This window comes from Marmota marmota, unplaced genomic scaffold (genome assembly GCF_001458135.2).
Source record: "Marmota marmota marmota unplaced genomic scaffold, marMar, whole genome shotgun sequence".
NCBI lineage: Eukaryota > Metazoa > Chordata > Mammalia > Rodentia > Sciuridae > Marmota > Marmota marmota.
Genome location: NW_026000241.1, coordinates 30,491,731 through 30,510,609, shown reverse-complemented (window position 1 = coordinate 30,510,609; position 18,879 = coordinate 30,491,731). Strand labels below are relative to the sequence as shown.

The 18,879-nt window shown below is 33.1% G+C and overlaps 1 protein-coding gene and 1 pseudogene across 2 annotated transcripts; one reads left to right on the top strand and one right to left on the bottom strand.

Moving 5' to 3' along the window:
* LOC107145135 overlaps nucleotides 1-9,210 on the bottom strand; it is an 18,410-nt pseudogene extending 9,200 nt beyond the window's left edge.
* Nucleotides 9,211-11,954: 2,744 nt separating this feature from the next.
* Nucleotides 11,955-18,594, top strand: LOC107145566 (NKG2-A/NKG2-B type II integral membrane protein-like). 2 transcript variants are annotated; one of them, XM_015489583.2, is made up of 7 exons: nucleotides 11,956-12,108; nucleotides 13,540-13,877; nucleotides 14,259-14,360; nucleotides 14,831-14,881; nucleotides 15,424-15,575; nucleotides 17,151-17,251; nucleotides 17,704-18,594. In XM_015489583.2, exons 2-7 carry the CDS (start codon nucleotides 13,631-13,633, stop codon nucleotides 17,813-17,815), a joined length of 765 nt encoding a protein of 254 aa, XP_015345069.1. In that variant the 5' UTR covers nucleotides 11,956-12,108; nucleotides 13,540-13,630; the 3' UTR covers nucleotides 17,816-18,594. The 2 variants fall into 2 exon arrangements, with proteins under 2 accessions (XP_048650955.1, XP_015345069.1); XM_048794998.1 differs by lacking the exon at nucleotides 14,259-14,360 and having other exon boundaries at nucleotides 11,955-12,108.
* The last annotated feature ends 285 nt before the right edge of the window (nucleotides 18,595-18,879 follow it).

Here is an 18,879-nt window from a genome sequence, read left to right as displayed (position 1 = left end):
CAAGACAGCAAGCAGAAAGCAAATGGCGGCTCCCGCGGAGTGGATTTTCGGCACAGAAACCACAGCCCCGCCAACAATCCCAATCCACAAACTCTCCCTGTATAAAAAATATTCAAAAAAAAAAGAAGGCGGGGCGCACTGAGCTTTCTTTGCCTCGGGTACTTACAATCCACTGCTGATTACACATTCAGCTTCTCCGCCCGGAGCGAAGCGAAAGAGGAAGCAGATGGGAGCAAAGCGCCCGCGGCTCTGAGCATCCAAGCGTCTCTTTTTTGATTTCTTTGTTCTTCCTACTCCTTGGCAAAGTGGTCCGCTACAGATTAACGGTGAAAGCTCTAAGAGACTGTGCGAAATCTCTATTATAGCCGCTGCTTTGAGCACCACGCTCAGCACTTCAGCAACCCCCGTACGCAGCGGCCATCTTCTCCTACTGTTCCTAAAAATGTTTCTTGAAGGCAGCACATAGTTGGGATGGTTGTTTTATTGAGACATTCTATACCACATATTTGGGTAGATTATTATAATCTATATTTAATGTAATTATTGATATGGTTAAAATAATTAGTTTTTGATTTATTTATAACTGGCAAAATTATATATTTTATAATGTATGGCATAATATTTTGAAATATAAACTTAAATACTCACATACACATACAGGTGGAATGGCTAAATAGAGCTTATTAGCATACATATTACTTCACATATTAGATGCTTTTTGTGGTGAGAATACTACTCTCTTCATGAGTTTTAAGTTGCCATGGTTTGAATATTCCCTCCAAAACTCATGTTGAAATTCAATTGCTGTTGGACATAGTAAACTGTGTGATCTTTAAGAGGTGATTCATGAGGGTTCTGTTCATGAGAGGATGTACTCTTATTTGGGGGGGTATTTATTTCAGCAGATGGTTCAGTCTTATAAAATGGATGAGTTCAGCTCAATTTCATCTCTCTGAAGGACACATGGTCTTTCTGCCATGTTATGATGCAGCAAGAAGGAAGGTCCTTACCAGTTCTGGTTCCTCTACCTCATACTTCTGACTCCAGTAAAGCTTTTTTGTATAAATTTTTATACTTACAGCTTTCCAGTCGATTATAGCAGCAGAAAATAGACTAAGACCCAAGTATATAATTTGTTTTAAATTAAACATCATGTTGTACAATGGATCTTTTCAACTTATTCCTCCTTTCTAAATGAATTTTTGTGCCTTCTCCAGTGCTGTTCCCCTAACCCCTAACAATTCTTGTAGCTTATTATCATTATTTAATACAATTAGTTTGAATTCTTAAGCAGTTTATAAATCTTCATTTTTAAAATGCCCTGTTACATTGTTTTATTTAACACTTTTATTGATAGTGTTATGGTTCATGGTTTCTCATCCTTTGGTCATATGTTGGTGTCCATACTTTTGAAGAAGTAGAGATTTACTCCAGTCTTAGCAGACTGGCTTTGGTTGGGAAAACCTTCACTGGTTATTCTATCCAGAGATTTTAGGCAGGCCATCTTTCATGGTGCATGGGTGGAATTGCTGCTGAACTCTTTGGGTAGGATGGCCTGTTACCTGGGTCTGTAAGGGATGGTGAGAAGTGTGGGTTCATGCAGGTTGATCTCATGCTAGTAAGGACTTTTAGCCTAAGTCTTCAAGGACTGTTTACATGCTAGAATGTCTATGGCTCCTGATTCTGAAAGGATGAGTCTGAGACCTAACTGTGTATTATTTGTGCCTTCTGTTTATTTTTCAATAGCCTCACAGGGGCTAATTTCTTTTTCAGTGAAAAACCTCTGGCCTTTTTAATTCTCTCCATTGCAATTTTTGTAAGGTAGACTTAGGTCCTTAATACTTGGTAGCTGGCTGTGGTCTGACTCTGCAAGTGTGGTCCTTGAGCCTCAGTCCATGGTAACCAACCTAGTATCAGGTTCAACTACAATGGGTCTGGATCTTGGTTCCATTGGAGCCTGGAGTAATGAGGAATCCTGTGTTTTCTATTTCATACAGATATTAAAGTGTATTCAGAGTATGCTTTAATTATCTGTCTAATGTGTATAAGAACCACAATGGCATCCTAATTTCTAACTGTGTATTATTTGTGCCTTCTGTTTATTTTTCAATAGCCTCACAGGGGCTAATTTTATTAGTCTTTTTCAGTGAAAAACCTCTGGCCTTTTTAATTCTCTCCATTGCAATTTTTGTACTGTGTAATTAATTTTAGTCAATGTTATCTTCTGTGTAGTACATTTTTATTTAATTTGCTTTTCAGTGTAATTACTTGTGATGCATGTTTTGGTATTTACTTTTTTAAAATTCTTTTTTCTTAATGAATTTAAGTCAACCAAGTTTTACAATACAGATATTTATATATTTTATAAATATATAAACATATATTTTCATTATAATTCTAATAAGAATAGGAAGTGCTACATGATCACTCTTTTGGCCTATGTTTTACTTGTCTTATTATGACAGTATTTTTTAGCAATTTTTATTGGTTTATGTTTTATGGTGTACTTTTTTTCTTTTATCAATCTTTGTACTTATATTAAAAATACATCTCATTAAGGCAGCAGTGGAACCCAAAAGAGAGTCCTGGAGTGCAGTCTTCCAATGTGGACCAGCAATTGCAATTCTCTGATTTAAAATCTCCAGGCTAATAGGCCTCCCAGCAAACAGCAATCCTAAGCCTACATCCCACCTCCAGGAGTTTCATCCCCAGGACAAACCATTTCACCCTAACAACTACAAGCATTCTGAGTGTGGAGTTATCACCAAACTCCAGATAATCCCACCAATTGGCTAAGAAGGGAAGCTGAGGAACTTCTGAACTCCAATGAAAACAATTGTTAAATTTTCCATCAAGATCCTTGTATTTCTCTCTCACATCTCTATCGTTTTTGAAACCAAATATTCTTTATGCATCAGTTTATCAAGGACTGGTATGTCAGAATAGTATATTACAGTTTTGTTTTGTATTCTATTATTTTTACTATTTTTGTTATTATATATGTATATATATTTTACTTTTAAAATCATGCATATATTTTTTCCTCTCATCTGTTTCCCTGGATTCTCTTTCTTTTCTCCTGCTAGCAACCAACCTCTATCAGTTCCTCTTTAACTTTTAATATAACCTTCTACCTCTGTCTTGTCTCCTGCTTCCTTATAAACATCACATCCTACACCACTTCTGTTCCCTCTTTGTTCACCATTTGAAATTGTAAATCCTTTTGCAAATTTACTGTATTTAAGTAGACCATAATTAATCATACCATTTCTGTTTATTGACACAAAACTGTAGACATCTTAATCAGAACAATTTGTTTTAAGTCTGCATATTGCTTGCATTGAGTGCTGTTAATATTGGTCTCTCCCTTAAAGGTGAGGTACTGGAAACCTTCAATGACAGTATAAATCTACAGGGTAGAAATGGTGCTGCCTCAGATCCACACTTCCAGATGGGAAGACACAAGAACAACATGAAAAAATAAGGAAACTAGATGCCCCAAAGAAACCAAGTTTCTCCAATAATAAAATCCATTGGTAACACAGTAAAATAAATGTCAGAGAATGAGTAATGTGGGTAGTAAAACTGATCTGTGACATAAAGAATGATGTAAGGAGTGAAATGAGAAATAAATTTTAGGAGACGAAAGATAACTTCAATAAAGAGATAGAGATTCTGAAATGAAATGAAGCAGAAATCCACAAAGTAAAGAAATCAATAGATCAAATTAAAAATTCAATAGAGAGCATCGCCAATAGACTAGACTACTTGAAAGACAGAACCTCAGACAATGAAGACAAAATATGTAATCTTGAAAATAAAGTTGACCACATAGTGAAGATGGTAAGAAACCATGAATAGAATCTCCAAGAATTATGGAATAACACAAAAAGACCAAATTTAAGATTTCTTGGGATAGAGGAAGGAGCAGATATACAAACAAAAGGAATGAAAAATCTTTTCAATGAAATAATATCAGAAAATTTTCTAAACCTAAAGAATGAAATGGAAAATCAAATAAAAGAGGCTTCATGACCCCAATTGTACAAAATTACAACAGACTTACACCAAGGCACATTTTAATAAAAATATCTGGCATACATAATGAGAATAGCATTTTAAAAGCCATGAGAGAAAAAATCAGATTACTTATTGGGGGAAACTAGTTCATATCTCAGGTGATTTCTCAACTCAGACCATCAAAGCAAGGAGGGCCTGGAACAACATATATTAAGCTCTGAAATAAAATAGATATCAACCAAGAATTTTATATCCAGCAAAATTAAGCTCCAGATTTGAAGATGAAATAAAAACACTTGCATGATAAAGTTAAAAGAATTCACAACTAGAAGGCTTGCATTACAGATCATTCTCAACAAAATATTCTATGAGGATGAAATGGGAAAAAAGTGAAAACCAGCAAAGAGAAGAACCACACTAAAGGAATAGTCAATCAAAGGAGAAACTAAATCAAGCTAAAACTCAGACATAAACCAAAATGACTGGTAATACAAATTATATTTCAATAATAACCTTGAATGTTAATGGCCAAAACTCATCAGTCAAAAGACGTAGACTGGATATTGGATTAAAAACAAGACCCCAAAATATGCTGTCTCCAAGACAGTCACCTCATAGGCAAATACATTCACACAGACTGTAGGTGAAAGGATGGGAAAAAACATCTCATTCACTTGGATCAAGTAAACAAGCAGGAGTTTCTATCTTTATATCAGGTAAAGTGGACTTCAAACCAAAGTTAGTCAAAGAGATAAAGAAGGACATTTCATACTGCTTAAGGGAACTATACATCAGCAAGACATAACAATCATTACCCAATAATGGAGCATCTATGTACATCAAACAAATCCTTCTCAATTTTGAGAATTAAATAGAAAACAATAATACTGGGTGACTTTACTACTGGATAGATCTTCCAAACAAAAACTAAACTAAAAAAATTTATAGAACTAAATAACAAAGTCAATAATTTAGATTTAATGAATATATATATATATATATATATATATAGACTATATATATAGACTATTTTACCCATCAATGAGTGATACAATTTCCTCTCAGCCACACATGGATCCTTCTCCAAAACAGACCATATGTTAATCCACCAAGCAACTCTTAGCAAATATAAAACAATGGAGATAACTACCCTGCATCCTTATCAGATCATAATGGAATGAAATTAGAAATCAACAATAAATTAAAAAATTGAAGCTAATTTAACACCTGAAGACTAAATAATATGTTACTGAATTATGAATAAATAGTAGAAGATATCAGGGATGAAATAAAAAAATACTTAGAGGTAAATGAGAATACTGATACAACATATGAAAATCTGTGGGACACCATGAAAGCAGTGCTAAGAGAAAAGTTCATTGCACTATGCTCATTCATTAAAAGAACAAAAAGGCAATAAATAAATGACTTAACATTACATCTCACAGCCCTAGGGCAATAGAACAAAACAAAACAACATCAAAAAAATCAACACCAAAGCAGAAGAAGACAGGAAATAATTAAAATCAGAGCTGAAATCAATAAAACTGAAACAAAATAAATAATTCAAAGAATTGTCAAAACAAAAAGATGGTTCTTTGAAAAAATAAATAAAATTGATAAACACTTAGCTACACCAATGAAGAGAAAGAGGAAACTCAAATTACTAAAATTCTTGATAAAAAGGAAATATTACAACAGATACTACAGAAATACAGAAGATAATCAGAAACTATTGTGAATATTTATACTCCAATAAAATAGAAAATCTTGAAGACAATGACAAACTTCTAGAGACATATGAACTACTCAAACTGAATCAGGAGGACATACATGATTTTTAAAAAATATTTATTTCTTTAGTTTTAGGTGGACACAGTATCTATAAGCAATGAAATAGAATATGCTATCAAAAGCCTTCCAATCAAGAAAAGCCCAGGATCAGATGAATTCTCAGCCAAGTTTTACAAGACTTTCAAAGAAGAATTAACACCAATACTTCTCAAATTATTCCATGAAACAGAAAAGGAGGGAACCCATACAAACTCATTCTATAAAGCTAGTATCACCTTGATACCAAAATAAGACAAAGACACATCAAAGAAAGAAAACTTCAGACCGATATCCCTGATGAACATAGATGCAAAAATTTTCAATAAAGTTCTGGTAAATTTCATACAAAATAAATGAAAAAGATAGTGAACCATGATGAAGCGGGGTTTATCCCAGGATTGTAAAGTTGGTTTAACATACAGAAATCAATAAATGTAATTCATCACATCAATAGACTTAAAGACAAGAATCATATGTTATCTCAATAGATGCAGAAAAAAATATTTGACAAAATATAGCACCCCTTCATGTTGAAAACACTAGGAAAACTATGGGTAGTAGGAACATACCTCAACATTGTAAAATCTATCTGTGTTAAAATCAAGGCCAACATCATTCTAAGTGGAGAAAAAATGAAAGCATTTCCCCTAAAACCTGAAATAAGACAAGGGTGCCCTCTTTCACCACTTCTATTCAATATTGTTCTTGAAATTCTAGCCAGAGCAATAGACAGAAGAAAGAAATTAAAGGGATATGAACAGAAAAAGAAATCAAACTATCACTATTTGCCAATTATATGATTTTATAGAGCCAAAAAATTCAACCAGAAAACTTCTAGAATTTATAAATAAACTCAGCAAAGTAGTAGGATATAAAATCAACACCCATAAGTCAAATGCATTCCTATACATCAGTGATAAATCCAATGAAAAGGAAATCAGAAAAACTATCCCACTGACAATAGTCATGAAGAAAATAAAATACTTGGAAATCAACCTAACAAAAGAGATGAATGACCCCTACAATGAAAATTACAGAACACTAAAAAAAGAAATTAAAGACCTTAGAAGATAGAAAGATCTCCCATGCTCTTTGATAGCAGAGTTAACATTGTCAAAATGGCCATACTACCAAAGGTATTATACAGATTTAATGTACTTTCCATTAAAATCCCAATGATTTTCTTCATAGATATAGAAAAAGCAATCATGATACTCATTTGGAAAAATAAGAGACCCAGGATAAATAATATTCAAATATAAGAGATCCAAAGCAATCCTTAGTAAAAAGAGTGAAGCAGGTGGCATCACAATACCAGACCTTAAACTATATTATAGAGCCATAGTAACAAAAACAGCATGGTATTGGCAACACAACAGAAGGCCCAAATCTACATGTTGGCTTAGGAACTGACTTCCTTAACAAGTCTTGTAAAGCACAAAAAGTGAAGAATCAATAAATGGGATGGATTCAAACTAAAAATCTTCTCAGAAAAAAAAAATAACATGAAGAAAGAGCCAATGAAATGGGAGAAAATCTTTACCACACATACTTCAGATAAAGCATTAATCTCCAGGATATATAAAGAACTCAAAAAACTTAACACCAATAAGACATGACCCAATCAATAAATGGACCAAGGAACTAAACAGACATTTCACAGAAGAAGAAATACAGTCAATCAACAAATATATGAAAAAAATGTTCAACATCTCTAGCAATTAGAGATTAGCAAATGCAAATCAAAACTACTCTAAAATTTCATATCACTCCTGTCAGAATTACAATCATTAAAAATACAGGAAACAATAAATGTTGGTGAGGATGTGGGGGAAAAGGTACACTCACATATTGCTGGTGGAACTGCAAATTGGTTCAACCATTCTGGAAGGCAGTATTGAGATTCCTCAGAAAACCTGGAAAGGAACCACCTTTTGACCCAGTTGTCCCATTCCTTGGCATATACCCACAGGACTTAAAATCAGCATACTACAGTGGTGCAGCCACATCAGTGCTTACAGCATCTCAATTCACAATAGCTAAATTATGGAACCAACTTAGATGCCCTTCAACAAAGGAATGGATAAAGAAAATGTTGTATATATACACAATATCATATTACTCAGTCTTAAAGAAGAATGAAATTATGGCATTTTCAGGTAAATGGATGGAACTGGAAAATATCAGTTATTCATATATATATATATATATATATATATATATATATATATATATCCAAATATATCAGAATATTTTGATTAGTAAAGCGAAATAAGCCAATCTCAATGAACCAAGGCCAAATGAACTCTGATATTTGGATGCTAATTCACAAAGGGGGATGGCTAGGGAAGAATCGGGTACTTTGGATTAGACAGAGGGCAGTAAAGGGAGGGGAGAGATATGGGGGTAGAAGAGATAGTAGAATGACTCAGACATTATGATCCTATGTGTATATATGATTACATGACCAGTGTGATTCTACATCATGTACAACTAGAAGAATGAGAAATTATACTCCATTTATGTAAGATGTGTCAAGATGCATTCTACTGTCATTTAAAACTAATCTGAACAAATGAAAAAAGAGACTTTATTTGTCTTTGGCTTTTGACAATTTATTATAATGTGGCTCATAAAATATTTCAATGGTTGATATTCCTTGGGATCTATTGAACTTCACAAATCTGGGTGACCATATTCATTCCAAGATTTGCAAACTTTTCAAACAGTGCTCTTTGAAATAATGAATTTTCTTTTATTTTTCTTCTCCCTTTTTGACATCCAGAATCAATACATTCATATTTGGGATGGTATCCCATTAGTCAAAATAGTTCATAGATTACCATTCAGGTACTGTATGCCTTCTTTCTTTCCATATTTTTTATTATAATTTGTTGCTCTACTAATTGGTTAATTTTAGGTAAATCTATTTTAGGTTTGCTATTTCTGCATAGTTGAGTCAGCTGTGGAAACTCACTATTGAATTTTTAAACTTTTAGTTATGTGTCTACATTGTTCTCTTAATTTTATTATTTACCTAGTGCTTTCTTGATCTTCTTTGAGATTCTTTAAAATGATTCTTTTGAATTCTCTTTTAGGGAATTTGCAGATCTCCATTTTGGGGTTGGTTATTAGAGTTTTATTAGTTTCCTTTGCTGATATTCTATTTGCCTGATTCTTCATTATCCATATATTCTTGCACTTATGTCTGCATTTGAAAGAGCAGATACCTCTTTTAGTCTTTACAACCTGTTTTTGACAGCTTAATGACTTCTGTTTTGTTTCTGGGATGATGAAATTATCTCCAAGATAACAGTCAAATAAGGTCGGAGATTCTGTGTCTACCGTGGCATCCATGGTTGTTGGGCCTGTTACTAGGCCTCTAATGGACATGGATTCTGTCCCATTTCAGACTGTCTAGGACATTGGTTTACAGGACTAGTGCCTCAGGGTGTACATATGGTGGGGCTAATAATAGGTATGTGATATTGTGACTTTTGGGGGGTCCTTGAGAAAGCCTCCACTGTCATTGGGTGGGTTACTGGGTGGACAACACTGCCCTGGTCCACAGCTAAGAGGGGATGGAATGGAGTCCCAGGGCTTTGTCAGTGTCTATAGTTGAGACCAAGTTTTTCATGCTTTGGGTTCATGAACATTCTATTATTTATTTGGTGTGTAACTGGCTAGGGAGGACTTCGCTCAAGTCGCAGTCGAGAAGGACTTGAACGGAATTACAGGGGCATTTAAAGATCCACAGCAAGACCAAATTCAGCAGGTCAGATCATAGTTACTGCTGGTGACCATGTCTAATTGAGGTCCCTGTGGGGGTGGGACTGTTCCCAAGCTACAGTGGAGGTGTGGAATTTTGATTAAATGCCTTATTAATATATCTTCTGTTACTATGGCAAAATTCAAGAGGATGTTTAATACATAAGGTAAAGAGTTTTATTTTGGTCCATGGATCTAGAAGCTAGGAAAGTGCCAGCAACTGGTCTTTTGATGAAAGACACATGCTACTCCAGAGTGTATATACGGAATAAAGGGGTCATATGGTGAGAGAACAAGCAGAGAGTGAGTCAAAGAAGTGAAACTCACTTTTTTTTTTAAGTTTCAGAAATTTATTTATTTATTTTATGTGGTGCTGAGAATCGAACCCAGTGTTTCACATGTGCTAGGCAAGTGCTGTACCACTAAGCCACAACCCCAGCCTGTGAAACTCACTTCCTAAACAACTTATTCGTATGCCAACTAATTCTGCCTCACAGGTACCACATTAATTCCTTCATGATGGGAGAGCCTCAATGACCCAATCACCTCTCAAATGTCCCACTCCTCTCAACACTGTTACATTGGCAACAGAATTTCAGAGTGAGTCTTGGCAAGCACAAATCATATCTAAATCATAGCAGGGTCTATTTCTGATGTCAGCAAGCCTGTTCTGGGAATGTAAAGGGGTATATCTCCCAGTAGGTTCCTGAGGGAACAGGATTGATCCCAGACTGAAGCTGAGAGGGGCCAGAGTGAAGGTACATGGTAGTTCCATGGTCTGAGCTTGGACTGAGGTCAATCAACCTGTCTTTCAATGTCCTAGTGAGTATGACTCCTTCCAGGTCCCTTGGTAGATGGTTTTGGTAGCAGGATCAAAGTCTGATAGGTTGTAACTGAACTCAAAGGGGATGAGGTTATTTCTGGGTCTAGGGTGGGGACCCCTTTCAGCAAATCCCCCACATGGGTGTGAGTCTACCCTCTTAAAACACTCCTCCTTGATCTTGGTCTTCAATAGAGTTTTCAAACTCCTACCTGAATTCCAAGGCATTTCATCTATGGATGGCTGCAAAATTATTGTTTCTCTGGTGGGATTTGAATGAAGGACTCCTATTCTGCTAACTTGTTGATGTTACCTTTTAGGAGAACTTTTTAAAAATTTACTTTTCTAGATTTTAACTTCAATTTTGTCACTTACAACTAATTATACCTATTAAAACTGACAGTTTTGATTGAGAATGAGTGAATGAATGAGTAGTTATTTAATATTTTCACCTCAGGCATGCTGATATAGCTCAACATCAAATAATATTTTATCCATCTAAATATATTTATTTTTATCAAGGGAATTCTGAAGATTAATGTATTGAAAACCTAAACTGGAAAGAATGGTGCACACCTATAATGCCTGTAATTACAGCTACACAGAAGGCTGAGGCAAGAAGATTGCAAGTTGAAGACCAGCCTGGCCATACTTAGTGAGACCTTTCTCAACAAAACAAAAGACTGGAAGGTAGCTCAGTGGGAGAGTGCTTGCTTAGAATGTGTGAAGCTTGGGGTTCTAGCCCCAGTACACCAAAAAAAAAAATAAATAAAATAAAAAGAAATGATAATAAAATAAAATGCAGAAGTTTAAAGAACTCAAGCAGAGAAAATAAGTTCAGCACTGGTATTTTTTGTGCCAAATACAGAAGTTGAAAGTGTAGTAATTGCTCAGAATAATTAGTGAGACATGTATATATATATATATATATATATATATATATATATATATATATATATTGAAATGTTATGAGTTTTGTATTATTTTCCATTATAACATAAATGATAAAAAAATTTGAGGAAAAGAAGTCCGTGATGAGACAAATACCTAGTATAGATTTGGCCCTAGGCCCCAGCATCAGAAATCAAAAAGCAATATGAAAACAATGCCCCCAAAACCAAAAAAGCAAAAGCAAATAAATAAAAAAGATATAATCCTAAGATTCAGAAGCCTAATATTTAAAAAGAAATTAAAATCTAAGATTCTCTTAAGAAAATGTTTGTGTTTAAAATGGAAACCAGTTAAGTGCACGAGCGGTTAGAATTCTGTCCCTCCAGATCTTATAGAATATGTAAACAAGTTTTTAGAGGCACTTGGAAATGGACAAACTAAATGACACAGTTAGAAGTCCCTATTGTTCTTCAATAGAAGCCCAAGTGTCCTATATTCTGGAGGTGTGTGATGAGATAAATTGATTTCAAAATAGCCTGTGTGTGAGAATTTCCTGTTCAACCTTAAGTGACACATTGATGAGAAATCTACTTTTTCCATTCTTGACTCACTCTGAGCCTTCAGAGGGCAATCTGTGAAGATCACAGATATTGTTTGTTCTTATCCTGGACTTAGGTCATTCAATTTCACCTTTTCTTACTCAGCTATGGCAGACCTCCTTATGTGAGTAACCAGGTCTTCCCAATAAAGGATGCATGACTTTCTGGCAACACAAGGTATGTGTTGCTACTCTCCTGTCTCTGCTAGCCCACCTCAGATAGAGGGGGGTTGCAAATACTAGACATGCTGCACCTGAAGTACAAGTCATAGACAATAAGATCAAAGTACTGCATCCATGTCTTAAATAGGTTGAGGAAAATTCTTACAATATGAAATACATTGGAGGATTTATTAAAGGTTTCTAATTATTACCTAATTAATCAAGTGCATCCACATATATTGGGGTTTGTTAATCAATATGATTTAAAATGAAACCCAGGGGCATTGAAACAATAGACCATCAATTTTTTAATATTATAATCAGTAAGCTTTGAATATTTGAAAAATAACATTAATTTATATTTAGCTCAGCCATCATAGAGTCTTAACAGAAATTTCTATGAATGGTGAAAGCCAAATGTAAGTCATCAGATACTTACTTAGATGGTAAATAACTGTAGTTTATGCTTTCAATAAAAATCTGGATGAGCTAGATTAAACAAACTACTAAACTTAATAAAGACTTCTAAACAATTAATCAATAAATATATATCAAACTGATATATAAGATCCTTGTATAAAGGTTTCTTATACATGGCATAGCTGATATGATTTATAAACAATGACAGCAATTATGACTTAAATAGTAGTTTAAATAGCTAACATTTATGGAAAATTTTAAGTGCCAGATTGTGTTAAGTGTTTTACATGCATTATATTTTATATATTCATATTTGAATTTTAGAAGAGTAAACTTGGTTATTGGTAATTATAAAATTACTTTATCTGCATTATTCTAATTACTTATACAACTAAAGTAACCCTCACTGATTTTCATGACCATAGACTATCTGGAAGTTTCAACTTACAATGAAAGCTCTATACTTTATCATTTCATGATCTCATAGCCAATTATTTCCATAAAATAAGTATTAAAATTACTTTTGTAGTCTTTTTAATATTGTTTATGTCATGCATATGTTTATAATGTCAGAGAACATTTTTCAACATATACAATATCCTTAATTTTTAGTAATTTCCTAATAACTTCTCAATTATTCAAAATAAGACTATTTAATACTTCTAATCTATTTTAGTAAATACATATAAGCCACTAAATAAAGGTAGGACAGTGCAAGAAATTAAGATGTGTCTACTTTTCAATTCTCTATTTAAACAGTTTTAAACCTCATTGGATGTCAATTTTTTATAAAGTCAACGTATACTTTCTTCTATTACAGCATTGTAATCGTTCATGCCAATATATTCTTCATGACCTTAAATTATTTCTGTGGAAACCAACTTTATTAAAGATATCCTTATTCATAAGCATCTTAATTTATCACTAATTTATTGTTTGATGCCCCACCAATAATATTTTGTCAAAAGTAGAGGATCCTTAAAATATTACCTAATTTAACCATAAGTTTTAATGTTTAATTCTCTAGGGAAAGATTTACCATCTTCAAAAGCAAAGTGAGCACCAAAGCTTGCTCCTCACCCCGCCCATTGACTGCATTAAGGGTCTCATCACCACATATGCCATTAGTTAAGCACAATTATCAGAGCACGGTCATTGACATCAACTCAGCTACAGAAATGAGTAATCAAGGAGTGATCTACACAGAACTGAATCTTGGTAAGAACCCAAAGAAGCAGCGAAGAAAATATAAGGACATTAAAAGCTCCATTTCAGTAACTGAGGAGGAAATAACCTATGCAGATTTAAATCTTCGAAATTCTTCTCAGGAACATCCAGGGAATGACAAGGACAACCACTGCAAAGGTAAAATTTGTAATCAATCCTCAGTGTCTAGCTGTTCTAGGATGTGTAGTTGGGGTGCAGATGTGTGGGTAGGAAGTAGGGAATAAACTCTCATATTTGTGAGGATAGGAGTTCTAACTTGAGCCGTTTCTCTATTTTAAAATATGAAGACTAGCTTTTGTCACATTGTTGAAGTTTCTAGTCCTTGATAAAGAACTTCTGGAGCATTGTGTTCACTGAAAATGTGATGGTGTATTCTAAAGACAGATTACAGTGGTAGATGTGAAATTGGGTCCAAGTTTATCTTTACGATTCCCAGTGTATGGTGTTTCTCTTGTATGTGAACCTTCTGAACAGCTATCTGCATCCTCCTTTCTCCGTGCTACTATTTCTCCTCTGCAGAGTTTCCATCACCTCCAGAGAAGCTCACAGCTGGGATCCTGGGAATCACCTGCTTTGTATTAATGGTCACTGTGGTGGTGATGATTACAGTTGTTATTCCATGTAAGAATATTTTTGGAAGATTATAAGGGAAGTTTTCACTAATCATTGGAAGGTCCTCTATATATTTCATTTCAGGGAACAGAACTTTCCTTTTAATATTTAGACTAAATGTGAAGTGGTTATTCTGAATTTTTCAAAAATATAACTGAAGGATTGCAGTAAGTATTTTAAATTATGTTTATCTATTGTGATTTTGTAACTCAAAAACATACTTTAGGAGACTGGGAAGTTTCACTGAGAAATATAAGTTGTGTTCTGAAAGTGGTTATGCTAAATATTGTACTGAAAGAGATGGTGATGTTAGGTTTTCATTGAAATAATTTTTTTTCTTTATTGATTTTCTTTTAAAAATCAATTTGAGTCTACATTATTCTCATTCTAAATAATACATATATTTTACACTAAGAAACTAAAATGATTATGATGTATTTGGATATTAATTTTTATAAGATCTATTTTAACTTTTCTAGCTACTGTAATACAGGAGGAGAATAATTCTTCCCTGATAGGAACCCAGAAAGGTACGTAATGATTTTCAAAGTTCTGATATATTTGTATATATTATGTTTTTCTATGTGACTAAAGCCATGCAAAGATGGTAATCAATTTCTTGGGGAAAAATACATCTAGAAAAATTGGCACTAAATTCCCATAAATAAAGATTATAGGAGGACATTTCTTTTTGTCCAGACAATAAGATGAAATTTCAATTCAAAATAAATATATAATCTTTTGTCCTAATGGCTCCAATTTCCTAATTTTGGTATATTACATGGCATAAACTAATTTTATATTCTAGAAAAAGAAGTGTTCAGTGATCTTTAAGAGTCTCATGTGAGGTTTTTCTCTTTGTTTGCTTTCTATGGGCACATCCATGGGATGAGAGGCTGGTCCTTTTCCGTGTTTGTGTATATAAGTATATTTTTGGTTTAATATGTAACAGCCCAAGGGGTACATAGGTATGTTGTATACATTTTTTTATGTACACAAATATGTAAATTCATTCTAATTTTAAAAAATTTACCTCATTTCTGAATAAAAATTCATGAAAATCTTCCTTTAGCATATCATTGTAGACGTTGTCCAAAGGAATGGTTAACATATTCGAATAACTGTTACTACATTAGCATAGAAAAAGTGACTTGGAATGAGAGTTTGGTGTCCTGTGCTTCTAAGAACTCTAATCTGCTTTATATAGACAATGAAGAAGAAATGGTAAGGTTTTAAATGTTTCATTCTATTAAAAGCTTTTTCATGGGCAATATTATATTTATAGAATTCATTCATATTCTTGTACATATTTGCCAGGTATTTACAAGTCTGAATAATATTTCATTATTTGGCTTTATGATTTTATCTTTATTTGTATGCTTTAATATACATTTGTTTATTTCCTTTTTATGAAAAGTCATGCTCATAAAAATTTTATCCTTTCATTCTGAAATAAACTTTACTATTTAATTTTATTTCACATAAAGAAAACTAAACATCTCTTGATTGTGCAGATTGATTGCAAAGGGACTAGACTGAGGTAATTACAGTCAGATCACTAGATAAAAAGGTTCCAATTCCCACCTGTCCCACCCTTGCATATGTGCTCAACATTCTGGTTCCTGCCTAAACCACTATCTTGGCTTCTGCTATGATAAATTAGCTTTGCCTGTTTTTGAACTTTACATGAATGCAATCATAACTATGCATTTTAATTTTTTCCCGTTTCAATCTTATATGGTATTTGGGTGATTTATCCATCTTATTACATTTACCTGTAGTTTTCTAATTTTCACTACTGTATTATGTGGATATAACATTTAAAAATCCGTTCCAATAACTGATCTCTGGATGGGAGCGGTGAGTCTCATACCCCCAGGGACAAACAGACTTCCAAGGTGGAGCATTTGTACTCATGGAATTCCTTTTTCTGAATCCCCTCACGCTGTTGATGGATATTCTGAAAGATCATCTTCACCAATGGTTTCTACTGTGTCAGGTCCTGCTAGTGGGAGTTCCTTTCACACAGAGGAGCTTACAAGAGCTACCTCTTATTGCTAGGTTGGGTAGGGAGCCAGCATGCAAGGGGCACTTTCTTCTTTTGGATAAGGGATTTAAGTATTAGGGTCCTTTGTGTTTCCCTAATACTACAGTGTCAAACCATTTTTACCTCTTTCTTTCCATCTTTCAGAATTCTTTTTTGTTCCTGTCTTTCACTAATCCCATAATTTATAGTTGTATTATCATGTAGCAGCAGAGAGACACAAATCAATGCCACCTTCACCGAACTATCAGCATTTCACAAATACAGAAACAAATAACAGTAGAGACTTAAAAAAATGGTGTGGTGCATAGAACACCTGATTTTTGGCTTCCATGTAATTTATTTCTTCAGTGTAAACCCTTAATTTCCTTCTAAAACTCACACTCTGAGGAACATAGTGGAAAAATACATTGATTTAGTCACAGCCTCTGGATAATTAAATATATAGTATCTGGAAACTTATTTAAATTCTTGCTATGTTTATTTTGTTAACATGTGTAACAGAATACATGAATCACAGTATTCCTTATTCACAAAAACAGCATGTGGTTATTAAATAAAGAGTTAATTTTAAAGTTCAAAAATGTTCAATTATGAACATTTATGCAAGGTTTTCAACAATACAAAAAGTGGGTTTATTGTTTATCCAATTAATTGGTTGGGAACATTAAGGTACTATGACATAATGTACTATTTTTAAAAGTAATGAAACCTTTCACACTGATTATTTAAATAAAAATTCTGTTTTCTGGCAGTCTTTTCTACATTCCCTCTCACTTCTGTCATGGGTTGGAGTCTTTCGTAAGAGCAAGGATCATCCATGGGAATTGATAAATGGCTCAACTTTCAAATTAAAGTAAGTTTTTTTTTTTTTTAATTATGCTACATCTAAAAAAATTTATGTTCAAAAGAATAGTATTAATAATTTGACTTATAAACATGTAAAAAAATTGCAAATTAGTGAAATGTTGACATAAATATTAAAGAATGGATTATCTTTATAATTACTAGATTTTACTAAAATTATATGAAACTGTCATCCATTTTAGTATTGTTTTTTACAATTACAAGAAAAACAATGGATGTGTAACTGAAGTGATTCTGCAATCTGTATTTGGGGTAAAAATGGGAGCTCATAACCCACTTGAATCAAAGTGTGAAATATGATATATCAAGAATTATGTAATGTTTTGAACAGCCAACAATAAAAAATTAAAAAAAAAAAACAATTACAAGAAAAATGCTTTCACTTAATAGATTTTTTTTTCTATAAAATATAACTGAATTCTGCACTTTTCATCATTACAGGGTAAAGGAATCATCAGATGATGAACGTAACTGTGCTATGCTGTACTCATCTGAGCTTAAATCAGACAGTTGCGAATCTTCAAATACATACAATTGTAAACATAAGCTTTAACATTAATACACCTAAATCTGAAGTCTGTCAGGTAATTTTGTATTTCATGAAGTGGAAGTAATATTAGGATTGCTTTAGTCTTAGAGTGGAATTATATCATTTGTTCTAATAACAAAAATTTTCAAAAACAATTATTGAATTCTAATATATGCCAAAAATAAAAATAATACTTTGTGTCTGTCTTTTTTTACTCAATATTCTATTCATGACATTCAACCTTTCTAAAAGATTCCATGTTACCTGAGTCCATTTCTGTGAAATGCCAAAAACAGACAAACCTGTGGAAACAGTGTGGATTAGTGGTTACCGAGGGCTAAGATTATGACGCAATGGAACTTGACCACTACTAAGTATGTGTTTTTTTTCGGAGTGATGGAAATTGTTTAGATTTCTGATAGCAGTGATGATTGTAGCTAAGTGAATATACTAAAAATCACTGATTTATAGAATTTAACAGTATGAATTTTATGCTGGGTACTTCAATGATGCTGTTAAAACATTTTTTTCCAGAATTATCTTTGAGATTGCATTGACTCAGGTAAAGTTTAGTCATCCTTATAATATTGACTTTTCCAGTAAATATCATGCTATGTTCTTCAACAAATTAGGGTTATTTAATTTTTCTTGATCACATGTTCTTTTGATATTAGTCTCACAGAAATTTAAGTATTCACAATAATGGTTTTGTAAATGACATCCTTATTTTTAAATGTAAATTGTTTTTAGTAATTTTTGTTGCTGTGAATAAAATTATAATTGATGTTTGCATGTTGATCTTACATCCAATGCTTCACTGATTTTATGTATTAATGCTATCATTCAAATATAGATTATTATGTATTTTCTCTGTAAACTACTGCTTTATATATAAATAATCACACTTCTATTTTCTTTCCAAGTGCAATTGCTTGATTTTCAAGGTTCTATTTATATTACGTGTATCATTTCCTACTCTAGAAAAAAATTTCAACATTTCATCTGATTTATGAATTTTTATCACAACTTCTCCAATAGATACAGTTCTGTAATATTCTTATTCTTCTATTAGACTTTGTTATCAAGTG